Genomic DNA, 27,283 nt, shown 5'->3' with positions numbered 1-27,283 from the left:
AACTCTCAGATCCTCTCCTCCCAAAGGAATAGTACAGACTAGCTTGCAAGATTCAACTCTGGATCTATATTTATAGTGAAAACAAGAATAAACTTATTATCAAAGAACAGAGATTTAAATGATGGAAAGAACATTGGAAACAAATGGCTACATATAAAACAAAATATAACAAGCTTTCTGGAACCTAAATTTATAAGACAATCTCCTGTCTTCTACAAGATACCCAAAGTCCTTTCCCCAGCATTTTCAACCAGGATGGCTGAGATTGCCCCTTTTGTCAGATCAAGCCTGCTGGCAGCTTGTCTTCACCAATGGAAGGGTCTCTTTGCGCCCCCAGATACACTATATTAGCCCTTTGATCTTCATCTGAAAAACAGGATTTCCCACACTCCCTGTTTTACTCTTCCTGTTAATTGCCTTCTGAAGTTTCTGCAAGCTTTTCGTTAGCATTTGACTCAGTATGCTAATAGACTTCCATTGTGAGACATACAGTGGTCCACCAAGGAGATGTGTCCCACTTCCTATCTGGAGAATTTTGTCTCAAGGTAGGCTACTGTTGAATGGTCTGCATTTAACTTCAAGGCCTAGAGAACATAATTTTCAGCATATATACGTAACTTCTCACATTTTCCATATATACATCTTGCAATGATTATGATGACCAGTATGACACAGGCTTTTATTAGACTTCACATGACATTTTCTTGATGAACCCAGGGGATCCTTGTTACCCATGTCTTCTGCTAGATGGTATCCAGAGGTCTTAGGTCACACATATGATGTTTTATCTGTAAAACCAGACTCACATTTTTGACTGAGATGAAATGCACTGATTCTTTTTTTAATTTTTTAAAATAATATCTGCATAATTCCTGTTAGAGCTCCATGGTGATCTAGGATTTTTGTACTCAGAAAAATTTTAACTTAACCAGAATTCACCTTAGTTATGTGAAAGTAAATTCTTTCCTTCTCTTTTCTTCAGAGGAGTTTACCTGCCTTGAGACAGTTAACCCCAGACTCGGCAGCTTTCATTCAGCAAAGTCAACAGCAGCAGCCCACAACGCAAGCAACAACCGCGCTGACAGCAGTGATGCTGAGCAGCTCAGTTCAGCGCACAGCGGGGAAGGCCACTGCCACTGTAACGAGTACTCTCCAACAGCCTGTAATTAGTCTAACTCAGCCTACACAAGTTGGGGTTGGCAAACAAGGGCAACCTACACCTCTGGTACGTAAACCAAAGTGCATCATCTATTGGCTTTTGAAGTATAATGACTATTCTTCTTAAATTAACAGTTTAGCTCAGCCAGAGACCTTTCTGTGAACATTTAAAGAAGGTAACTGCTAAGAAGAAAATAATGTATTTATTTTAAATACAGCAGTGATTTAAAGTTCTCTATCATTTCCTAATTATTAAAAAATGAGAGAATTTGCTGTTGGCTGGCTTTTTTTTTTTTTTAAATCACTGCATAGCCAGGTCGTAAATTCTTAGAACTGTTTTAAACAAAGTGACCCCGTTTTTAGGCGTGTGTAATAATATAATAGTATTGTAGGGGGTTTTGTTTTTGTTTGTTTTTTTAAAATCTAGGTTACACAATTTGTGGCTTTTTTTTTGAATGTAGATCATTTGGTAGCTTTTATTAACCAGTGATAGGAAAGAATATTAATATTCCATTTAACAAAAGCCCATTATAACATAGTATTGATACCATTCTAAGGGACTTGATCAACATATTGCAATAGACCAGTTTGCCACATGTCCATGTTAAACTTTGAATTGTCCATAGAAAATACAAAAGCATTCACATCTATTTTGGGTACTAACATGGCACTTATCACCGTAGTATGGTTACAGTGATAAAATGTTATCTTCGCAATACTTCTGTGATGTAGGGAGGTATTATTATCTCCATTTTGCAGCTGGAGAACTGAGGCACAGAGGGTACGTCTACACAGCCCGTGGGAGCGTGCCTTCTCTGGTTTGACAGACTCTGCGCTTGTGGGCCTTGTGTTAGTGCTTTAAAAATAGCTGTGTAGACTGCACTTCGAAGTTGCGGGTTAGGCTGGTTCTTGGGCTCTAAGCTGCAACTTCAAAGTACTGTCTACATAGCTATTTTTACGGTGCTACCGAGAGCCCCACTAGCCCAAGTCTGTCAAACTGGGCTGGGACACTTGCTCTTGCAGGCTGTGTAAACGTACCCAGAGAGACTGAGATTTTGCCTAAGGTCACACAAGAAGTTTTGTGGCAGAGCAAGAATCTGGAGATCTCCAGGCCTGGTCCACATTAACGCTGACAAGGCCATGCTTCCTCTTTTGCTTTGGTCAGTTTACTGGAATGTACATTCAGATAATACTAGTTTAACTCCTAAGAGGCAGATTGCAAAATTAGGGTATTGCACTCTGATCAGAACCAATATTTTCAAATATGTCCCTCAACTAATGATCTGCCTCCAACTCTATTAGCCTGTAGTCCAAACTTCCTTACAGCAGAAAATGGTAAACTCCTAGAGTTCATCCAGAGGACTATAGATTTGTTGTGCGAGAGAAGAATCTTTGATCCTACTATACTCTCTCCATTTAAATAACTGGTTTTCCTCTGTTCAAAAAAGGTCTGACTTAAATGCCTGGCACTTCACATTTTCAAAGAGATTTCTTAAATTAAGTAATCCTCAGAATTGACAAGGAAGTAAATTTGATTATAACTAGTTTTACACACCAGAAAACTGAGGCATAGTGATGTTAAATGACTTGTTGAAGGTAATAGCAAATTTATGGTAGGACTAGGTAAGACTTGTAAGTTCCCAGGTATTAGATCTTCACTCGATACATTATAAGTTCTTTGCTATTCAGAATTTTCAATAACAAATCTAAAGGGGAGTTGCTTGTAACAATCCAGTAAAAAATAGTGTTATGATACTGTCTTGAAATAAATATTTAGTGGCAGATAGGTTCAGTCTGACTAACTTATAACCTGGCGTGTTGGCTTTCTATTAAGGCATTTGTAGCCTACAGAAGAGAAGGCTAAATTGATCATTTAGTCCTTAATACTTGTCTGACTTCTTGTAAGTCAAGCAACTATATGTACAGTAACTGAAGACCATATAGGGGCAAAGCTAAAGCCAGAGTCACAGCATTATGGAAGTTACGATCTTGGGTCTGGAAGGAGTTTGTAAACTATCTTTTTGTGGCAGTTTGGTAGTAAAGGATTGCGGAAAACGGAAGAATTCTAGCTGCAACAAGAAAGCTCTTTCATGCTAAATCACTTTCTTTAGTATAGCGTTCTATGGTAGCATTGACAGGTTGCAGTTAGCAGGTGGGCTAAAAAGAGAAGCTTCCTGTTAAACTTGTCTTCAGTTCATGAATCCACCACTTGAAATGTTTTCCCATCTATTTTTGAGAAGGAGACAGTGATTCTGAAAGGTAGACATGAATAACTGTCTTAAAGTCAGGTTTTTATCGAAGGGTCAAATTTTCAGCTACTTTAACCCAAATCTGAACACGTACATGGAAATTTAGAGACTTTAGCTGACCATTTGACCCTAAATATCTTTTGCCTATAGAGAAGAAATTTAACCTGCAGCAACCGGGCTGTTCATTTTCCATGAAATAGGGTATATCTAAAGATGGTTTAATTAAGATTGTATTGCTTCTGAATTGGTTTTGCTCAAACACGTCTGTTCACCAGTCTAAAGGTTGGCATAAGGATTTGGTTTATCCATTTGATTAACATCTTTTGTATCATTTTTCCTCAAATAGTTTAACATTATTTCCTCTCCCCCTATTGGCAGGTTATCCAACAGTCTCAAAAAGGAGGGGCATTGATAAGGCCTCCACAGGTAACGTTGACACAAACCCCTATGGTAGCATTGCGGCAACCACATAATCGTATTATGCTTACAGCTCCTCAACAAATTCAACTGAATCAACTTCAGACTGGTAAGAAAAGATTTTTGATACTCTTATGCTCTTTAATAGTATCATTTTTTTAAAAATGATCCTTAATACACTTCTAAAACAGGATTGATACTTTACTGGGGAATTAATATAGCTGAAAGATTTTACTTTTCTATTAATACTTAGCTGTTATGTGGCACTTTGCATCATTAGATCTCAAAGGGTTTGACAAAGGAGGGTTTTAAAACTGGGGATACTGAGAGACAGAGGTGAAAGGACCTTTTGAAGATTACCCAGTAGGCCAGTGTCAGAGTTGGGAGCAGAACCCAGGTTTCCTGAGTCCCAGTGCAGTGCCCTATCCACTAGGCCAGTGTTTCTCAATGATTGGTCTATGGATTGGCACCAGTCCCTGAGATCTCCCTGACATGGTTTAGGAAGGCAGCAAGCTGGTTCCTGATATCAAAAAGGTTGAGAAACACTGCACTAGACAATACTGCAGGTACTGCTGTGTCTCATTAAATCATTCAGAACCAAATTCTTTCCTTAGATATGTGTGAATCTTTTATCAAGTTCAGAGGAAGCCACTAGATAAATGCACTCAAAGTCAGAATTTGGTTATTGCTTGTTAAAGCCTCTATCTAGTTAGAGAATAAAACTAGAAGTCAGCAAAGATCCTGGTTCTAATTTTGCACAAGGCACTGTAGTAAATTCATGTTGCCATAGCTAGTGGTTTGCTTTTGTTTCCAATACATCTCAATCTTTCTTTAACAACAACAACAAATGTATTTTGTGTAAGAACTGAGTCTTTTCTAGCAGTGTTGCCCAATCTTATTACACAGGAGGGCCACGTAAATCTAAGCACAACCTTGTGTGAGCCAAACAGATTTTACATAGTTTAATAAGATTTAAAGTCACTGGTATTTTTTATATTTTAAGTTCAGCTTGTTTTGTATGTATTAGACAATACTGTGTGGATAAACAGCCTATTTACAAACTTGTGTAAACTAAGGCTATGTCTACACTACGCAGCTTTTAGTGACATGGCAGTGCCACTACAGCCATGTCGCTAAAAGGCGTGCAGTGTAGCCGCTGTTTGCTGGCAAGAGAGACTCCTGCCGACTAAGCGCTGTTCACGCTGGCGCTTGTCGTCCACAAAACTTTTGTCTTTCGTGTGGGTGGGGAGGGTGTCTATTTTTTTTTTAACACTTCTGAACGACAAAAGTTTTGTCTTTCACTTGCCAGTGTAGATCAACCTCATGACAAAATGCTGATGAATCGGCTGTTAGTATATTGTGTTAAAGCAGGCTTCAGGCCTTATAAAATGCTCTTTTGGGCAGTGTATGGCCATAGGATAGATACCTCTGATTATTTGTAGTGTAAATAGGGCTTGTGGTAATTTAAGTTTCTTGTGTGAACATCAGTTTAAATTCTCTGACTGAACTGAAATATCTGTTACTTCTAGACTGTTTCATGCAGGATGCTTTAATGCTCGGGGTGGGCACGCTTCAGAGGAGGGTTTTTAAATTCAGCAAAAATGGTTGGGAAAGAGTAACTAAAAATGTCACAATATTATGTTTTTACTTTTGTACTGCTGCCATTTTTAAAAACACCTTTGTGCCAAAGTTGACAATGAACCTACCCAAAAATAATTAAAATGTTGAGCTAAAATCTGAAGCTCCATCACAAGTGATGTAGAGAATACAAATATTGACTTTATTTTCTTTCAGTCCCTGTGGTAAAACCAACAGTATTACCTGGAAACAAAGCTCTGTCCACTGTTTCAGCACAAGCAGCTGCCGCTCAAAAGAATAAACTGAAAGAACCTGGGGGAGGTTCTTTTAGGTAAGGAACCAAAATCCTTGTTTCTGTACACGAGGCCTGAACATTGACACCACTGGGAGGCTTTGCAGTGGCTTCATTGGTGCATTGGGTCAGGGCTATATAGATTTGGAGGGGGGCGGGAAAGTAATTTGAGGAGGCTTCCTCTATGTGCTCGTTTGTTTCTTAAAGATTTTTTTTCCCCCTCCAAGCTGTTGTTGGCCTCTTAGCTTACTGGTACCTAAAAAAACGCTGTCAAATGTTCTTTGTCTGGGCAGCAAATCGAAAGTATTCCTCCTTCTGTCTACTATGCTCAGGCTTCCTCCACTCCACTTTATGCTGAACACATCTGCCACCCAGCCTTTTCCATAGTAGTGGGTGCATTCTGTTGCTGTCTTATGGAAGCAATGTAATCTGGGTTTCTACAAGATGTGAAAACCTCCAGGATGATGGAAGAGAGGACCTGTGAGAGCAGCAGGGCAGGGCAAGGCTGTCAAAGCACACTCAGGGTTCTAGTTCTAAGCTGAATGACAGTTTAAGGAACAAAAAAAATATTTCGCATCCTCTGTTTTTGTATGATCAAGCCAAATTTACAGGTTTACTTTGACTGTTTTGCAATGTTCTTACTTTGGTAAATGTGAAGTGTGTATCATTGTATGTACTCATGGGGAAAAGACAGCTATAACTTTTGACCTATTTCTACATGCTTTGAAAGTTATTGCTACAGTGTCGCAGTTCAGGCCAACTGCACCTGTATTTCTCCAGTCTGTGGTCCTGAGGACACCTACTTCAGGCTCCCCAGCCATACCTGTTTTGGGCAGAGATGTATGCCTCTCTCTCTCTTGACTGGGGTTTTGTTCTGGGGTTTAAGACTAACAGATGTATTGGAGCATAAGCTTTCGTGGGTCCGACGAAGTGGGCATTGACTGGGGTTTTGTCCTTGGGTTCCCTGTCTACACTGTCAGACTGCCAAAACCAGCTTTGCTTCCCCCCCCCCCATCCCCCCAGAGGCTATAAACAGCAGAATTGCCCATAGGTATAAGTTCCCACACTTGCTTTTCCTAAGCAAGCACATTTATTCACCCACGAAAGCTTATGCTCCAATACATCTATTAGTCTTAAAGGTGCCACAGGACACTCTGTTGCTTTTTACGGATCCAGACTAACACGGCTACCTTTGATACATTAGTCAAGTCTTCTCCCTTGAGATGTTACATAAACATTTGCATTTTTAATACAATGAACTCCTAAAATAATTGAACTTAATTCAGTAAGATTTAACTTAATTCGATAAGGTTTGTCCAGGAGATTGCCATGTCGGTTGCAGGGTGTGCATGGTTAATGTGGGTGTGCACGCAAAGCTCTGACCCCGCACTCAACAACACTAGCTTTTGGCATCCACAACTTCACACACAGATTCCCCTTAGATTAGTAAGGTTTTGCAAAGCTGCAGGAGCTCAGTGGCTCTCAAGTTTCTAATGAACTTACAGAGCACTTTAGATTCCTAATGGCTTTTTAAAGTTTTTTTTAATATAGATAAAAAATTAAGCTAAAACTAATCATATGCCCAACAGAGGATGTACGTTTATATTGTGCTGTCACACATCAATTTCTCTTGTCCTCATTTTTCTCTACGAGCACCCATTTTCTGTGTCCCACCTTTTTTTGAAACAGCAGTTTTCCCTGTGATGTGTAGTACTTATGTGCAGTAGGCTAGGGGAATCATGATATGTATGGTGAGGTGGATGGGTAGAGAGTAATTCTGAAGGATATGTTAATTCTAAGTTTGATTTAATTAAGCAGCAAGAAAACAAAGTCTTCTAAAATTCTAAATTTATTTTGTGGAGTAGTAGAATTGATTGGGCATAGATATTGAAAACTGAAGAGCTTTTAAGTCAGTCTGTTATGCAGCAGGGTTGTAGAACTTGTGTTTATATACAGTTGCATTGAGCAGCATGTCTATACATGTCCTAAATATGTTGTAACGATTTTTCTCTTCCCAAGGGATGATGATGATATTAATGATGTTGCATCAATGGCTGGAGTCAACCTATCAGAAGAGAGTGCACGGATATTGGCAACAAATTCTGAGTTAGTAGGCACATTAACAAGGTCCTGTAAAGACGAAACTTTCCTACTTCCAGCATCTTTGCAAAGAAGGATACTAGAAATAGGTATGTTGACACCTGCTAGTTTAATTGTTTATAAACACTAATTTTACTAAATCTGATTTCTTAAAAATGGGCTTAAAAATAATTAAATATGCCAGAATAGTTTTATGCATTGGTATCTTCTGACATTCATTTTCAACTGCTATACCTTGAGATTAGAAAAAATAACACAAGCTTTTTAGGAACTTTTCAAACTGTGGCTCTTGGATAAGAGTTGCTTGTTTTTTATAGCAAAAAAAAAAATATCACTAGATCTGATTGACAACCTTTTGCTGAATTTTTTTTATACTATAAGCCGATCAAAAAACAGCAATAAAATTGGGGGAAAAACTGGAAAAACATTTTGACCAGCTGTATAATAATTCACACTAATTATAAATTGTAAATTACTTACTTTTGTAATTAGTGAGTAAATAGAGCAATGATACTACATCATAAAACTTCATTAATTTTATTTGTTTCTAATACTTTATAGTATACTGGTAAATCTTCTATGGCATATTTTGCAGTGCTTATGAAAATTTAGTAGAGTGAGAACTTCTCTACAGCGTCACATGTTAAATCTTGGCTGAGCAATATGTAAAGGCCTCTATTTTTTGTTTGTGAATTACTTACAAATTTTTGCAGTTGGGTTAGCAAAAGTCAGCTGTATTGTAAAATATGTCTTTGCAACTGAGTGGTACTAAAAGCGTCATTTCAATTTTAACCACAGGTAAAAAACATGGAATAACGGAAATCCATCCTGATGTAGTTAGCTATGTATCGCATGCAACACAACAAAGGTTACAGAATCTTGTAGAAAAAGTATCGGAGACTGCCCAACAAAAGAATGTTTCTTATAAGGTAATTTAATTGTGCAAATGGATAGTGTTCCACAAATGATGCTTTCACCTCTGGGCAAATGCACTCAGATCTGGTCATGGACTGCACTGAAACTTGGGGCTGCTTATAAGGAGCATTTGAAACCCCCAGAACAAGGATGGGTCTAGACAGAATCTCTAAGTAGTAGTATTTTTGAGTGCCCAACCTTGTATACCGTTACAGCTTTTGTGCGAACTGATATTGCAGGCGGTAAGATGGCAGCTCCCAATATACAAGGGGGACAGAATGGAGGAAGGGGAGGAGGAAGGTTGCAGGATGATGATATTGCAAACTAGCTTGCTTAGGCTTTCATGTTGTTTGAGGACACTGCCTTGAGAATTAGAGGTTCTCTTGGCCATGTGCCATGGATCATTTGAACGGACAAGATAGAAAGCTTTGTTGGATGACTGAAATTTGTTATAGAAAGGCTATCTATTGCAGTTCCTTTTGAAAGAATCATATATATTTTAGTGTACAAAAAGTTTAATTAGACCTGGCCTAATTTCAAAAAAATTAAAGTTGGCGTGGTCACTGTGTAGACCCTGGTTAATGTACCCGTCCAAAACAATCAAACATACTTATTCCATGCAATAGTCTTTCTATAGAATTTAAAAAGAATGTTCTGCAGTAATTAACTTTTTTTAAAAATAGGAGGTTGAATATGAAGCCTGTCAGAGTTGAGATTTCGTCTTGAGAATCTAAATAAGCTAGACTAGAGTATGCACCGTGATATTTTCTTTATCTTAAATTTATAACATCTTTTTATAAAATAATCAGCAAAGGCGAATGAAGACCCAAACAAGATATGTGGGTGGATTTAAAGTAGCAGGATGCAACTTTATAAACTTTTTAAATGAACTGATGCAAGGCAACTGTCCCCCTTCCCACCTGTCATGTATTAATAGGGTCCAGTTTGGGATTAACTGGCCGTAAACCGAATGACCACAAGGAAAGGAGGGAAGCCTTCCCTCAGCCTAACCCTCCATACCTGGACATGAGATTCAGTCTAGCTGCTGAATCCCAACCATCTCCCAACACAAGGGGGAATTATGGTACAGATGAAGTGCTCTAACCTGTACAAGATTTAAGACCTCACTTCCACCCCACAGGCTAACAAGGTCTATGCCAGTCATCTCCTAGGTCTCATGCTCAGGTTAACTCTAGGAGCTAGCCTCCAGAAGCCTCTTCTCCACACTGGATGTTAGTTGCATGTTGCAAAAATAGCTGAGTTTATCAACTTCTGCCCCTTCTTTTCAAATTATGATCCTTTATCCTTGCTATTCTAACCAGCCAAGCCCCTAGGATGCTGTGAGGAGTATGAGAGAAAAAACACACTGGCCACCTTTCTAATTTTGCACAGGAGGGAAAACTTCATCTCCTCCCATTGCCGTCTCCCCTCCCCCAAATAAAAAAACCTAGCAGTCTGGACATACACCCAGCAAACCTGGAAGCCTAGCACTTGCATCTACAACTTCCTGTAGGGCAAGGCAGATGGGGCAGCATCTTGGGGCACTAAATTTGGTGGGCCTACTCTGGAAGGACTACGATGGAGCCATTCTGTTCCTTTGCTTTACCCCACTTGGTCTCTGAGCAGCCAAGAGAGGTGAATATTCCTGTTTGTTCCCTCCCACCCCTACCCCTACCCACGCATGTGCTCCAGATGCATTTTGGGTGGGAAGGTGCTTGGAGGCTGAATGATCATCATCTTCCTTCCAAGCAAGTGATCATCCCCTGCTGGTCTGATCAACATCTGTCACTGCTGCGATGGGGTTGGAAGTGGAGATAGCGGTCCGTCTCTTATGGAGAGTTACAGACTATCGGATAAATGTGAATTCCGTATATGATTCCTGTAAGAACGGATAGAACACTGTGCCTCACAGAGCGCAATTTAAAAAAACACCTCTATGAAACGTGTTTAAAAGGCCAAAGTTATGTGATATACTTAAATCAAACCCTGATGAGATCACAGAACAGTACAGAGTGCTTGTTTCTTTTGTTTTTGTTTTTTAAATGGGTTTTAGCCCTACTTTGACTGGTTTAAAGATAAACTTGGTGGTTGAAAAATACTAAGTGAGCATTTGAGCTTAAAAGTATCTTCTTAAACTGTACAGGACAAGCTACTAGCTTTGTTTTTAAGATTTGTAATGAAACGCATTTTTACTGCATTTTCAGGATGATGAAAGATATGAGCAAGCAAGTGATGTTCGGGCACAGCTCAAGTTCTTTGAACAACTTGATCAAATAGAAAAACAGAGAAAAGATGAACAAGAAAGGGAAATTTTAATGCGTGCAGCAAAGGCAAGTGTTTTGATTTTACTTAGATTTGCAAAGTCACGTTGGACGTCAAAAGAATAGGGTGCCTTCTCTTCTATAAGACATGCAGCGAAAGAGAGGAGTCTCTGTTTCTAATCTCAGCTTGGAGAGCACATACTTTAGAGCTCTGCTATGCTTTCCACTGTAAATCGTGTAATGTAGGCCCCTCCCTGCCCCATTTCATTCCCATAAATAAAAAAAAAATTAAATCTAATTTTTTTTTTTTTTTTTTTGCACTCCTCTAAGCAAGAGAGAGACTTCTGCAATATTTTTATAGTCATTGGTCTTCCGTTGTGGACTAATCTCCTCGCTTGCTTTGAGAAAAGAAGAAACCAAGAGAATTAATTTTGCATGAGGCAATATTTGAATTGGAAAATGAATATTTATAGTTAGTGGACAGAGGAAGGGATTTGCTGACTCTTAGACCCTGGTTTTTCTGTTTCTTTAAGTGAGCAGTTACCCAATTTGTGTAAGCAACTATAGTAACTGCTAGTGCAAATGGCCAGTTAGCCATTTATCTGGTCATTTGCTCAAGCAGTTACCTGATTTGCATTGGCAGTTGTGGTACCTATGTTCATAATTAGGTGGGTAATTGTACGCCAAAGGGGTAACATTTCACAAAGGTCAAGGTCAAGTTCCCTTTTCTCAGGCATAGATTTAATCTGTGTTTGTGAATGCAATAAATCACAAGCTCCAGTCTGTGTAGTTTGGGCCCCTACACAGGTAGCTAGAGACACGAATTTTCAGATACTTTGGATGCCATTTGAGTCCACCAGAAGAGGAATGCGCTTTTTCCTTGCTGCATATTGCTATTGCATGGTTATAGTGAAGTAGAATTTTTATGGAAGCAACCTGTCTACTTAAGTCAAATGCAAAATAGGAACTCTTTTTTTGTATTAATTGGATGTTGATTCTGAATAAAGAAATGAAAGAACAGTGATTTTTCATGTATCTAAGTGAAATACTGAAACAGTGAATGTAGCAATGATTTTTGGATTACTAAGTGAAATACTGAACGAATGTATATCATCAGTAACTGTACCTCTGTGATGGTATGCCGTAGAAATCCATAGCATCTGGGTGCCATATGTGTAATGATTCATAAAGACTTGCATTAAGAGAAGAAATTCCAAACTTGGGTACCCTAAGTTACCTAAAAATAGCTTTACATGTCTATCTACAAAGTGGTCTGATTTTTCAGAAGTGCTAAGCACCCTCTACTCCCATTGAAGCCAATGAAATAATTTCAAGAAACTACATATAGTTTAGTGTCCACTTCTTTTGCAATTTTATTAATTTATGTACTTCTTCCTCCTATACCCTTTACCAATATACAGTCTCGGTCTAGACAAGAAGACCCAGAACAGCTAAGGTTGAAACAGAAGGCCAAGGAGGTACGTGTTCAGATGAGCATGTAATTTAACAATCTAAATGTTCTCAGAAAATCAGAAGGGGGGAAAAAAATGAATTGTAACTTTGTTCTGAAAAACACAGATGCAGCAACAAGAGCTAGCACAAATGAGACAGAGGGATGCCAACTTAACTGCATTAGCTGCGATTGGTCCTAGAAAGAAAAGAAAAGTGGATTCTCCAGGATCTGGATCAGGGACAGAGGTACAGTATAATTATAACTCTTGTATGCAAATATGCTATGGTTTTGTTACCCTGTCCTCTGCAACAGTCTTTCCCTTTATTATCTTCTTCCCTTGTTGCTGAAAGTTTCCTGAGCAGCAGAAATTATTTTCAAGTGCAGAAAGAATCATTTGATCCTAAGACTAGGGCTAATGTTAGCACTGCTTCCATGAGCAGAACATAGTAGAACACAATAGATCAGGCCCAAGAGAAGAAACTTTGGAACTGTTGGCCTTGTAGCATGCTTCCCTCCCAATCCCAGCCATGTTCAGCCTCCACAAGGAGGTAGTGGTTGCTTTCTGCATGGTAATTTCTCTCTCTACCAAGAGGCGTGTGCGTGTTAAATAAATAAATAAAATCCTGTAACTTTATGGCTCTCCCATAGTAGGTTGGAATCCCCTGAAAGGGATTTTGGAAGGGGAACGTTCCAGAAGTGGAGTCAGAGGTCAGGTGTCTAGGAGGATACATGTTTCAGTGATGCAGAGAAGAGACCAGGGGAGACAGTGCAGTCAGTTACCTTGTTAACAGTAGCCAAACTGTAGGCTTTCTTTACTGCTCACCTCTTTGGGTTTGTCTACACAACAGCTGGAAGTGTGCTTCCTGGTGCAGGTAGGCAGGCATGTTAGCTCTGCTCGAATTATGCTAAAAATACCAGTGCAGTCCAAGATGTGTATTCAGATGGCTAGCCCAAGGTGCCATCCATTCCAGTCCTGTCTACGCTGCTACTCTCAGGGTTCTAGCTGGAACAGAGCTAGTGTGTGACTGCCTACCCACATGGGAAAGTATGCTCTCCACTACAGTTGATGTACCCCTCTTCTTTGAGTCCCTATGTGTATTCCATTGTGGGTATGCATATGTTCCATGTGCCTGGAGCTGGAGAATTTTGAAAGCAGTGTCCGTTGGTCCACACATGCACCTTGGCTCACCTCATGCATCTGACCGAGGAGATAAAGGAACCAGGCAGGCAGACCAACTGCCTCTCCATTTCCTTCTCGCCACCGTAGGGTCCGGGTCAGAACCCCCAGTGTCCAAAGCTTCAGCTTTCTCCTTTATCTGTGACTATTTAGATATCTGTAAATGGAGTTTAAAGTTTTAAAGGTTTTTTAATCTGATAGTTTGAGTTTTACGGTTAGTCAGTCTCCCCAACCTGGTACCCATTGGGTACCAGACTATGCCCATAACATAAATTTGTGCTTCTCAGTCCGTGATGACTATTAATGCTGCTCGTACTGCCTCGGGGAAGCCCACTTTGCAGCAAGGTGCAATATCTGCCATTTGTTCCCCACCTGGAAAGGATGGAAACTTTGCCTTAGGAAGCACCTAATGGAAAAGGCCATGAAGCTGCACTCAGACCCAGGTTGGGTTACCCTTCAAAACCTCTCCTCCCCCCATCAGCTTGGCTCAGTAAGGAGTGGGCATCTCCTGCCACAAGGTCCAATTCAGGAGAGAGGGAGTCTACCCCCACAGATCCCTCGGTGAGGTTTTACCAGGAGAGCAAGGAGCATTCTTACAAGCACGAGGCTAAGTCTCCAGATCCACATTGAAGAAGTTGGATTAAGCCCTGCCTAAACCAAGCAAGTCTTTTAAACTCCACTCAAGAGAACATAGGATGTACTAAGTCTCAGAGGCATAACAAGAAAGCTCACATATCTGGGGCACTATCAACACCAATTCACAATCCAGTGGCACCAGTGCCTCCAGTACACTACTGGGATCTGTGGGCACCAGTGAAGACGGATTACCAAGAGCCTCGGTTATTTGCAGTACTGGTTTTGTCTTCAATGGCTGTGGCAGAGACTGTCTCTACTGCATCTCCAGTGGTGCAGGCGAACAGGACCCCTCTAATTCCGGAAAGAGCGTAGACCTACGCTTTTCCTGAGGATGTCTTTGCTTTCCCAAACCTGGAGTTTCCTGCTCCACTGGGTCCCTCCCTGTTGAGAGAAGCTATGACTCCACCAGGGGAGCTGGCTTTTGGGTGGAGTTTGTCTCCCATTCCATCTTTGAGCTATGATTTCCCTCCAATGGCACCGTCAGTGCCACCATTGGAACCAGAATTAGTTGTCACCTCACTGGGAGATTGTCTTGCCCGATGAACCATTATTTCCTCCTCCATGACACACCTTCCCAGTCAGAAGGCCTGGCCCAGTTTGCGACCTGCTTCCACCTCATCACCTGCCTCGTAGCCATTGATACCCCATAGCATGGGGAGCGCCTCAATCCCCATTTGATCCATCTTGGCCATACTCAACACAAGCTCCTGGAAGTCCTTCAGTCCTCTGGCTCCAGTCAAATAGCGCTCCCTGTTAACAAAGCCATCATGGAGCTAGCTGGAGTGGCCTGGCATACCCCAGTTACTGCGCTCCTATTCCAAGATGGCAGGCAAACAGTATTGTGGCCCAGCCAAAGGGATGGAATTTCTGTTCTCTCACTGCTCCTAACTCTTTAGTCATCCAGGCTGCAGTGGAGAGATCTAGGCAAGACTGCCCAGTTCTACTGCAACTGACAAGGAGGGCAAACGCCTTGACTTGTTGGGAAGAAAGGTCTTTTCTTATTCTAGACTCCAGTTCATGATAGCTGACTATGAGGCACTTAGAGCTAAGTATGAGTTCCTTAACTATTCCAAATTCATGTACTTTACTGACATTCTCCCACAGCAGGACAGAGCTCATTTCCAGGCTCCTCAGAGAGGAAGTCAAAATGGTTGCCAGGACCACTGTACAATCACAGTAGATATGGCTGATGCATCTTCCAGGACAATGACTCCTGCAATTGTAATGCTCAGAGAGTCATGGCTCCATACTTTGGGGTTTCCCAGGGAGGTCCAGAACACTGCTGATGACCTACCCTTCAATGAGACTCATCTGTTTAATCAGAAGACAGATGAGTCCTTACACACTTTTAAGGACTCCAGGACCACCCCTCTGCTCCCTAGGAATATTACACTTGCCCCAAAGAGAATTCCATCAGCAATCGTACAAGCCTAGGCTAATGGTTTTACAGTTCTTCCATCAGAGACCCTATGAGAACCCATAAGAGACAAAGGGTTCAAAAGACTCACTTCCCCACACCACCGGCAGCAGGTTCCTTATCCCTCTCTCTCAGCTCTCAGCTAAATATTTTTGATGGCAGCTTGAGAGATGCAAACCACTATGTCCAACACCACCTGATTCCTGTGTACTCTTTGGAGGTAATCTAATAGTCTTTCAACACTGGGAGTGCAATAACAATGGACGGGTTCTGAATATCCTTCATTCTTGCTATATGATAGCTTATGTTCCTACCCTCTCCATAGCCCTCATTTCCACCCCCTCTCGGGGGCTGCTCTCACAAGAACATTATCAGACAAGAAGTGGAATTTCTCTGTTATAGCAAGGAGTGATTGAGTGGGTTCCTCTTCAGTACTAAGGGAGTAGTTTTTACTCAACATACTTCCTATTACCCAAAAAGAAGGGTGGTAGCTGGAGACCCATTTCAACCTTTGCCATCTCAGCCACTTTATTTGCAAACTCAAGTTTTGCATGGTCACATTGGCATCTGTAATTTCATCCCTGAAAAAGGACCTGTAGTTTACAGCTCTCAACATGAGGAATACCTACTTTCACATGGTGGAGAGGCCTAATCGGAACCTTTCTGCCCACAGAAAGCCTGTTTCTCAATGGGAGTTGAATCTTGTTCTCTCAGTACTCCTTAGCTTCCTTTTGAACCATTAGCTTTTTGCTCCATGTCTCTTCTGTCCATGAAGGTCTCATTCCTGGTAGCTCTCACCTCAGCCACGGGGGTTGGGGAGCTTGGAGTGTTAATGGCAGATCCTCCTTATGCTACATTCCATAAGGATAAAGTCTCATAATGTTTTTACCCCTAAATTCACCCACAAAGCAGTCTGTGAACCCGTTAGTTCACACTTGTGTTCTTTCAAAGACCTCTCGCATTCTCAGAAGAAAGGAGGCTCCATTCCCTCAATGTCCAGCGAGCCTTAGCCTTTTACCTGCAGAGAACAAAACTGATCAGGAAGTCTCCTAGACTATTTGTCGCTGTAGCAGAAAGGGTCAGGCTAGATGCTATGAAGGGATCTTAAAATGCATCTCAAGCTGTATTTTGCTCTATCGACTGTCTAATCTTCCACCTCCTCTTGGGGTAAGAGCTTATTCCACAAGAGTGAAAGCGATCTCTGTGGCATTGTTTCAAGAGTTGTCTACTTGACATTAGCAAGGCAGCTACATGGTGCTCCATCAACACCTTTGTTGAGACACTGTGCCTTGGTACAGGACTGCTCTGCTGATTATATCTTTAGGAATGGCAGTCCTTTGTTGTACTCTGCCATTTACAACCTCCCACCTCCTGTTTGAGTACTGCTTGTCAATCACCCACAGTGGAATACATGCAGGGACTAGAACTTGAAGAGAGAGTTATTTACCTTTATAGTAACTGGAGGTTCTTTGAGATGTGCGATCCCTATTTGTATTCCACTACCTTCTGTCTTTCCCATCTGTTTTGGATCTTCTCTGATTCGTGGTAGAGAAGGAACTGGAGAGGTGGCTGGCCCACCGCACACCTTCATCTACTGAGTCAGAGGCATGAGGTAAGCCAGGGCATATGGTGCAGACCAACGGACACTGCTTTCAAAAGTATCCAGCTGTGTGTACATGGGGTATGTACGTACAGATAGGGAACTACACATCTTGAAGAACCTCCAATTACTATAAGGTGAGTAACTTCCTCTTCGAGCAGTTAATGCCATTGGGAACCACTGCTGTGCTAAAATGACTAAGCAAGGTAGTTTGAAATCATACTGAATTAGGCAGCAGGAACATCTATAAAATCGACATGGTTTCTAAATATTTACTAGCCAATTTTTTTTTTAAAACAATTTTGGACTAACCCTAGTTTTTGCTGACATTAAGGACAATCGATTCAATCATTTTTTTGTAGTTAAAACTTTAACTGTTCAGTTGCGTTTTCTGCCAGGCACAGTTGCACTAGGTTTGGGGGCGGGAGGGGGGAGAAGTTGCTGGAGATAATTGTGTTTGACTTTGTCAGCAGTGTACTCCATTTTTGGTAACTTTGTGTGCTCTATGCTCTGGTGCATTTGCAGACTTGTTAATAAACAGGAAATAGAGTCAGTGTTTCCTGTTGAAAGTACAATTTCTGTAATTCTTTTAAGCATTACAACTTCTTGGAGTTGGCACAGTTTTAAGGGTTTGCTCTGTAATTTTTGACTTGTGGGTGGCAAAGAGGTGGCTCTCTAACTGATGGTTCATGCAAAACTGATAGTAGCATACAAACAGTTAAATAATTCTTCCTGTATATCACTTTCTGTATTAAGCATCCCATGTTCTTTATTGGTAAGTTAATTTGCATGAAAATAAGACCTTTGTTTCAGAATAGCTCATCTTCTTTATGTATTTTATTCTGCTTTTGAAGTAATAATTCTATGACATGATACTATATTATAACCTCAAATTGGTTATGCAACAAATATGATAGTAGTAAATGACATTTTGACCCATTAAAGCATAGGCAACTTTTATTTGTATCTATCATGTTAAGCACCTTTTGACAGAAGTATATTAGTGTTCAGGTTTATTAAAATACATAAATTAGGGAGAAAAGAATTTATATAAAAATCTAAGCCAATAAAGATATATGGGTCAATTATAACAGTATAAACACAACAGTAAAAATTGCAAGATGCTACATTCTTATCTAAGACTATACAAATTAATGTGCTCTGAGAAATATGTAATTAAAGCATATGATTGTCATGATGTGCAGGAATAGAGTCACTGGCACATGCAGTTACAATGTTGGCACTACCGATTTCTGCTGTGCAACCTTATCTCTTAGTGCCATCTAGGTTATGGAATATATTTTACATTCACTGGGAATACCGGATGTATTCTAACTAAATCTGGCTAATTTAGTTGTCTCAGATTAATCAGTTACTGGTTAACCAATTAGAAACAGGTTCCCTTAGAAATCTAATCTTTTGTCTGATTAATTAAGAACCAGCTGCTTTTGATGTGATTCACAGCTGTGCCTTTGCTGTGTTTCACTTGACATTTTTAAATTGAGCTCCACTTGTCACCATTTGTATACAGTTTGTAGTTAGGGCATATTACAAGAAGTGTGGAAAACAAGGTTTGTCACTACTTAGACACAGATTTGTAAATGTGAGCTTTTGATGTCAAAGGAATTCTGAATCTTAATTACATGTAAAGTCACCTCTACGTAGTAATTGTAGTGTTACAGAATTCAGTAATACAGATTGCAGTCGGGTTAGGGATTTCATACCTGACTAGTTCATTTAATTAAAAGTTAGCAAAAATATCCCCTTAATGCCTTATATGCCTCAACTCAAACATTTGTGGCCACACCTTTTACAGTGTTAATCTCTATATATTATGTAATGTAGGTGTCACTTTCCTTACCTTTTAAAATGTGGTCCTAAGTCTTTAAGAGCCTAAAAATGCAGGTAGGCACCTACTAGGAACATCAGAAGTGTCTAACCTGCACTAGGTGCCTATCTGCATCTTAAGGCTCCTAAACACCTCTGAAAATCCGGCTCTTTAGTCCTGTAATTAGGATAATTATTTAGCTGGTGAGCCAATGAACATTGTTAACATGCTTGAAAAGCACAAGTCTGATTTCATGATTAGAATTGTATGGAGCTGGGAAGAGCTACACTGAACAGTATAAAGTACCTGCAAGGGAACACGAATCTCAAACACATTAGTTTCTTAATCAATAATGTAGTCTGAGCATGAATATATTGCTTTGCAGTCTAGAGGATTGTATTACAGTCCATTTCTCAGTATCTCATTCACATGGCTTTAAATTAGTGTAATTTTTCTTGAATCTTTAATGTACAACATTTTCTCCAGAACATACCCTATAGTTTCATTTTTTAAAAAAGATATAGCTGATGTTTGAACCCACCAGTGGAACATACTTGAGACCTTTGTAATGTGTTATTTGGTACTATAGTGATCTAGGAAAATGACTATTTATGTTATGACTATAAGCATGTTATAAACATAATATGCTGTTTGCAGTATTCCAATAAAACATTGCTGCCTTTCAAATAAAGTAATATGAAATGGTAACATAATATATAAAATGAAAATCTGCTCTCTGCGTTTTTTTAAAATAATTCTTAGCAAACAGACTTGTAAAAGTGTAGTGCATTTCCATCCCACCTGCAAGGTTATTTTGACGTATCTTAAAGCGTTTATTATAAAGCAGCAGTCAAGACAATAAAGCCTTTTTAAAATTAAGGCACAAGCCGACTTCTTGGCCTATGAATGCCATCTGCTGGTCATAGCATGTCCCCACATATATCTGAATGTTTTTAGCCTGCAACAAGGAAACACTTGACATCCATCCATGTGTACCGGCCTGGTTTTCTAGTCCAGTTATTCACACAAGCGCCAGTATTTTATTTCCATAAAACTGGTAATATTAAATTCATTTGTCAATTTTTTTAATAGTAAGGCATTTTATGGAAAGTTGTTTGCTTTTGCTGTATATTGACAGCATAACATAAATCAGTGAGCTTTAAAATGATGTATTGCATTTTACTGTGGCTTGCTGTAACATTTTAAACATGTGACTATTCTGGTCTCAGTATTATATTTAATTATAGCATGTTTTCCCCTAATTTTTTTTCTACTGCTATATTTAATATAATTTTGCCTTTTAAAGCCTCTTTACATCGTAGCATTGGCACTTTCTCTGCCATTCCCAGGCTTTCTCCAATGGGGTCCTTAATTTTTACCTGGCTTCTTCTTGCCCCTTTTTCCTATTCTTATTACTGTATATGTGTCTTCATGTTGTCTTGGGTCTAAGAAGCATGCTCTTCCCACTGCAGCCAAACCAGTATTTAATCACACAGAATCTCTCTATTGCAGAGAGTTAGCGCAACAGCCTCTTTCCTCTCTGGAGACTTGTCCATAAAATAAACTGGTGTTCTTTTTTAAATATGTGTCAGCATGGATCTCAGGGTAGGTGTGCGTGCGCGTCATGCATGTGAGATTGGATTTTTTTGAATAGCAGTGTCTGGTGGAGCCTGACATGTTTCCAGTGCAGCCTCGTGTTTCCATTCAAGGGCCTAAGGGACAGAGCAGTCACAACCCTCCTGCGTTTCCTTTTTCCCATTGCACTGCCACAAGTGGTATCTGGTGAGTGTCCAATCTGCTACCTTTCTTTGCTTCAAACGGAATCAAGAAGATGAGATTGAAGAAACACTACTTGACCCTCCTCTTTGATTTATTCACTAATTTGGATGTTTTCCACACACAAAAATGTGTACCCTGTGATTACTTCCCTGGACGGTGGGGTAAGACATCTCATGCCAACTGCAAAGGTAGTGTCTAAACCATCAGGATTTAAGCCCGACCTGACGTAGAGTGGACTCATTCCTCTCATTAAAGCATGTCGCCAATGCCTTTTCTGCCTGGGAGAGAACCACCTCCGTGAGAAGTGCTTGGTGTGTAAATCTTTCTCATGGAGGACTCGCAAGTCAAGGGACACGTGGCTGAAACTACACCTGCTTGATCAATTGATGGACATCACCTTAGACCCAGTTTCAAGGAACCCAAAGGGTTATCCTCAGCGAGTGCTCCTCCAAGCAGACACACCACGGCATGATCTAGCAATGAAAGGAAGGTAGGCAGGACAATTCTAGCAAAACTGATACCAGCCACATCCATGACGATCACACTGGTACCAGGGCTAACTGCATCAGGCACTGCTGTCTCAAGACTGAAGCAGGCTATCACTTCCACACTCGTACCATCAGAGTTGGCTTTGGCCGCTGTGGGACTGATGACCTCATCGGATCTGACGCTGGTGCTCAGTATAAGAGTGACACACTGTGCCAAACATTAAGGAGTGATGCATCGTTTGCCCTCTAAGGTTAGGACACCTAAGTAATCTGCCAAGGGAGTGGCCATGAGTAAGCTGGCACTGTAGGCATCGGCACCGATGAAAGCGCCAGCAGCTGCAAGGATTATGGGATTGAGGTACATCCTTCAAGATCCCCATCCAGAGACATCAATGATATCAATGCAGCGACGGGCCCACAACTGAAGTTGGACATTACTCCTCAGCACAACTATTTGAGGAATACTATTTTTCATCACCAGACTGCACTTTCTCCCCAGTGTTGAACAGGGATGTTTCGCCCATTACAGTCTGAGAGCAACCCTAGACCAGTAGCAGAGATCCTCTCCTAGCACAGCCACAAATTAGACAAATGACATCGGGCTGACCAGCTGCAGCTGCGCCAGTGAGCAGTGTGAAGTTGCATATGAACATCCTGGAGCTCGGGGCTATTGGACTGGCCTGTGTAGGGCCCTCCTGCCAGTCTGCTGAAATTCGTTTGTGCCGATCTTCAGACAACACCTTAACTATGCTCTACATAAGCAAACAAGGGGACACCTGCCTTTTGTGTCTGGAGGCTATCAGGTTCATCAGAGATCCATGATCTTTCATATCCCAGGAGTTGGCAACAATCTGGCGGACTTCCTGAGCAGACAATCTTTGACCAACCACAAATGGTTCCTGCACAGATCCCTCATGGAGCCATGTGATGGGGTGTACCAGACCCTTTGAGGCCCTCTGGAAGGCCCTGTAGTCCTGCCATACCATGCCCCAGAAGGAGTAGAAGAGAAGTCCTCTAAGTGGCCTAGGGTGGTTGTGGGAAAGCAGCCAATGAGGGAGGCCACCGGGAGCAGCCAATCAGGGCCCAGCAGCCTCATATAAAAGGAGCCAGAGTCAGTCGGTTCCTGGCTGGAGCTGGAGGAGTATGGATTGTGTGGCTGGCTGAGGGAGCTACAGGACCTTGGACAGCACAGTACTGGCAGAGACCTGGGGAAGTGAGAATGACCTCCAGGCTGGCTGCTGGTACTCATCCAGAACAAGGCTCTGAGGTAAGGGTGAAGAATGTGCTAGGACCGTGGGGAAATGGCCAAAGGAAGCGTAGCCGCGATGCAGTTTAGTTAAAGGGATATGGTGGACAGCTGCTATGTAGAGGGCCCCTGGGTTGGGACCTGGAGTAGTTGGTGAGTCTGGATCCTCTTCCCCTCCACCCCCCCCCCCCCCCCCCCCCCCCCTTTCGCCACACTAGCCACTGGGAAAGTGGCCTGGACCTTGATGCACCCCAGAAGGGGAACTGAAATCTTTTAGTGGTCCAGTGGGAGAGTTGGGACCCGAGAGGCCAGCAATATTTCCTCCAGGGGGAAGCCCTGAAGTATGGCTCGATACCAGGGCCGAGACCATTTATAGACTGCGGGACTAATTAAGGTCCTAAGCCCAAGGAGGGCTACCGGGAGAGAGGGTGCAGGCAGGCACGCACTTGAACAGGGGGCACTCATGAGAGGTGAATGAACCCCATTATAGGCCAATATTCCATCTTTGGGAATTTCTCCTCCTAGGTTAGTTTGCCACCAAGGGCTGTGCCAAGTCTCAGAACTTTAGCTCCAGAGGCAGATGCATCTGGTAACCATGCTGGATTCTTTCCTACTATAGTAGAACAGGGCTGCTCTATGCCTTTCCACCAATTCCCTGACTCCTAGGATAATCTGCAAGATCAGGAGAGACAAAGCCATGGCCATTCTCATTGCCTCTGATTGGCAGAGGCAGTTTTGGTTGACAGAGCTCTTGCAAATATCCATTTAGCATCCACTCCAGCTCCTGGACTGTTTGGATCTGATCTCTCAGCACCGCAGCCCCACCCGGACCTGGAGTTGCTGCTCCTGACAGCATGGGCTGCTGGTTAACTACTATGGACAGAGATGGCTCCCTACAGGACCAAAAAATTCTGGTTCAGCATGAAGATAACTACCAGACTGATGTACTCATTGAAATGGAAGAGGTTTCTAGTAAGGTGTGGACCTGGCCCAGGACTTGATACTGACAATCCTCTGCTTACTGTAACACTTGAAACAGTAATTTAATCTTTCCACCTGCCTGTACATTAGTGATCAATCTTTCTCAACCCACAGTATCAGTTTCTCAAGAGATTCTTGCACACTTGCTTACTGGTCAGCTACTCTGCTTCGGGGCAGACTGAACCAGATTTGGCAGTCCTCCAGTCAAGCTGCTTAGAATGTTTCCTACATCACCTCTCTCTGAAGATGGTGAAAGTGATCAAGATTCTAGGGAAAGGAAGGAGTGAGAGCAACAAATAAGGATGATGGACTTCAACAAAGTCCTAGAACTCGTGGGGTAAGGTTCCATAGGAAGAAAATCTTAAGAGATAAAAGTAGTTCAGGAGAGCTTGCAGTTTCTCAAGAAGACTGAAGTAAAGGCACAAAACTGCAAACTATCCCAATGCAAAGAAAAGATAGAAAGAACAGTAAGAAGCCAATATGACTCCACCAGGAGCTCTTTAATGACCTGAAAATTGAAAAAGAATCCTACAAAAAGTAGAAACGTGGACAAATTGCTAAGGGGGAGTACAAAAGAATAGCACAAGCATGTAGTGACAAAATAAAAAAGACTAAGGCACAAAGTGAGTTACACCTAGCATGGAACATAAAAGTCAACAAGGAGAAGTTCTACAAGTACATTAGGAGCAAGAGAAAGAAGAAGGGAAATGTAGATCCTCTACTTAGTGGGGCAGGAGATCAAATATCTGACTACATTGAAAAGACTGAGGTGAAATATGGAGATATACCTATCTCATAGAACTGGAAGGGACCCTAAGAAGTCATCGAGTCCAGCCCCCTGCCTTCACTAGCAGGACCAAGTACTGACTTTTGCCCCAGATCCCTAAATGGCCCCCTCAAGGATTGAGCTCACAACCCTGGGTTTAGCAGGCCAATGCTCAAACCACTGAGCTATCCCTCCCCCCCATGCTTAATGCCCCGTGTTTAATGCCTATTTTGCTTCAGCCTTCACTTAAGGGCATGTACACACTACCACCTATGTTGGTACAACTTACGTCACTCAGGTGTGAATAAGCCATCCCCCGAGTGATGCACGTTACACCGACCTAAGCGCTGGTGTGGACAGTGCTATGTCGGCAGGAGAGTTTCTTCGACCGACATAGCTACCACCTCTTGCAGAGATGGTTTTATTATGCTGACAAGAGAGCTCTTTCTCCTGGAGATGTGCTACATTTGCACTGCTGTAGTGCTTCTAGTATAGACTAGCACTTAAAAGGTTAATAGTGATCACATACTCAACCCAATTAATATTAACAACAGGGAAGGAATGCAAGCCAAATAGGAAAAGAAAAGGTTAAAGAATATCTAGGTAGGTTAGATGCATTCAAGTCATCACGCCCTGATGAAATTCATCCTAAGATACTTAAGGAACTAGCTGAAACAATCTTAGAACTGTTAGGAATTATCTTCAAGAACTCATGGACGATGGGTGAGATCCCAGAGGGATGACAAAGGGCAAACACAGTACCTATCTTTAAAAAGGGGAGCAAAGAAAATCCAGGGAGTTATAGAGCAGTCAGCCTAACTTTGGTACCTGGAAAGATACTGGAACAAATAATTTAATTGGTAAGCACCTACGGGATCATAGGGTTATAAGGAATAGCTAGCATGGATTTATCAAGTACAAATTATGCCAAACCAGCCTAGCTTCCTCTTTGACAGTAGTGCATAGAGGGGAAGCAGGAGGCAGGAGAGATCAATTTTTTTTTAGTTAGGCTTTTGACACAGACCCACATTATTCTCATAAGTAAACTAGGGAAATATAGTCTAGATTAAATTAATAAGTAGGCTTGGTAGAATTTGATTTTTATTTTTTTATAATTGACAGATATTGATGGTTATTTTGAAGCATTTTTTTCTATTTTTATCTATTGAAATTTTCACAGTTGAGGGAAATTAAGTCTGTGACAGGGAGCTGTTAGCATCTACAAATAGAGCCCTTTGGAATCCAGCACCTAGGTAACTTAGCTCACTAAGGGCATCAGATGGGGTTAGAGTAGGAGGGAGTTGAGTAGTTTGAGCAGGTTTGGAAGAACAGAAGTGATCACTTGCACCTGTAGAGAACCTAATGAGCTTGTGAGGTAATTAGCTCACCACCTGGGTAGCTGCGAGAAGAAGGCTGTATAAAGGGCTGGAGGTGTTGTTTAAAAATAAGTTGGACAAAACACCTGTCAGGGATAGTCTAGTTTACTTGGTTTTGCCTCAGTGCAGGGGGCTGGACTTAATGACCCCTCAAGATCCCTTCCAGCCCTACATGTCTGATTCCTGCTAGATATTGTTTCAGGCAGGAGAGTGAGTGAGCTTCAGGTACTTACGGCTGAACCCACCACCATGTAACATTCCATAGGGACAAAGTAGTGCTGAGACCTTCTCCAAAATTTATTTGGAAGGTAGTCTTGGAACTTGATCTGAACCAGTGAGGCAAGTTGATTTGCCTTCTTCCTGAAGCCACACTTGACACCAGGAGGAAAAACTACATGCACTTGATGTTTCCAGGACTTCACTTTGTTATGTTGACAGGACCAGACCATTGAGACTGTGGGCAATAAGCTGCCAGGATGTAGCCAGACATTCTAAAGGTCAAGCTATCCCTTCACAGAGGATATCAAAATGGTTAACACAATGCATCTCATTGTTACCAGCTGGCTGGTGCACCTGTCCTATTAAACATCAAGACCAGAGCACCAGCAACATTGTCTGCTTGCTTCTGGAATGTGCCAGTATTGGAGATCTGTAAGGCAACAACATGGAGTAACCCACTGATTGTTTGTTTGTCAAATACTATGCCTTGGATTTAGCTTGTAGGTCAGATGCCAACCTTGGGAGAACAGTATTACAGTCATTGTTCAACTGATGCAGCTGGAGCTCCTCACTTCCACCATCCTGAGGGCACATGTAATGCTCACTCACCACCCACTTCCAGTGGGATCCACACTGACACCTACTCAAACTGTTACCCTCCAGTAACTATGGTTCTTTGAGATGTTGTAGTCAGTGTGGATCCCACAACCTGCCCTCCATCCCCACTTCTTGGAGTCCTTGGCTACCATAGGCTTCTAATTGAAAGGGAACTGGGGGAGGGTCATGGTCACTTTGCTCTTTATGCCCTCACGTGGCATCAGATGGAGTTCCCTGCTGGATAGTGTTTTTAAAAAAAACAACCCAATCTCACGCACCTGTGATGCATGCACTCCAGCAGGGGGAGCCATACTGACTACAGCATCTTGAAGAACCATAGGTACTGTAGGGTAAGTAACTATTCTTTAGTTAAATCTGTCTTCTGTTCCCCACTTTTGTGTTTTAAATAAATTCCACCTGACTAATCCATACACAGGATACCAAGCAGGTTGTGATATTTGGTGGGAAGAGTTGAAGCTAACCTGACAGTGAACTTCCAAGAAAAGTTAATCTAAAAACCAAAAGCACCTGGGTGACTCGAGCCTAAATCCCATTGAGCGTCAATAGGAATTAATCTCCTAAGGGTGAGATTTTGTGCTGTACCTCAGGGGAGGAGGGTGGCAGCAGCAGTGGGCTAAGGTGCTTTGCCTTCCTGATCATGGGCTGTTCTGGTGCCCCTGGCATAACGTACACAGCCCTGGGGGCCTTTCTGAGTTAAGTCAGCCTGTCCCCCACTGACCGGTGGGCTAG

The 27,283-nt window shown here is 41.7% G+C and overlaps 1 protein-coding gene across 2 annotated transcripts in view; it reads left to right on the top strand.

Annotated features, from left to right (window-relative positions):
• The window catches only part of TAF4 (TATA-box binding protein associated factor 4), a 64,727-nt gene that overhangs the window by 34,553 nt on the left and 2,891 nt on the right, over positions 1-27,283 (top strand). For both annotated transcript variants that reach the window (XM_005302928.5, XM_042858411.2), the window contains exons 8-15: positions 983-1,225; positions 3,786-3,933; positions 5,619-5,733; positions 7,714-7,883; positions 8,593-8,723; positions 10,914-11,039; positions 12,392-12,448; positions 12,549-12,668. In XM_005302928.5, coding sequence (XP_005302985.1) covers positions 983-1,225; positions 3,786-3,933; positions 5,619-5,733; positions 7,714-7,883; positions 8,593-8,723; positions 10,914-11,039; positions 12,392-12,448; positions 12,549-12,668 — 1,110 coding nt within the window. The remainder of the gene's footprint in view (positions 1-982; positions 1,226-3,785; positions 3,934-5,618; positions 5,734-7,713; positions 7,884-8,592; positions 8,724-10,913; positions 11,040-12,391; positions 12,449-12,548; positions 12,669-27,283) is intronic.

Source organism: Chrysemys picta, chromosome 13 (genome assembly GCF_011386835.1).
Source record: "Chrysemys picta bellii isolate R12L10 chromosome 13, ASM1138683v2, whole genome shotgun sequence".
Taxonomy (NCBI): Eukaryota; Metazoa; Chordata; order Testudines; family Emydidae; genus Chrysemys; species Chrysemys picta.
The sequence above is the reverse complement of the archived record's forward strand: the minus strand, read 5'-3'. Positions and strand labels throughout refer to the sequence as shown.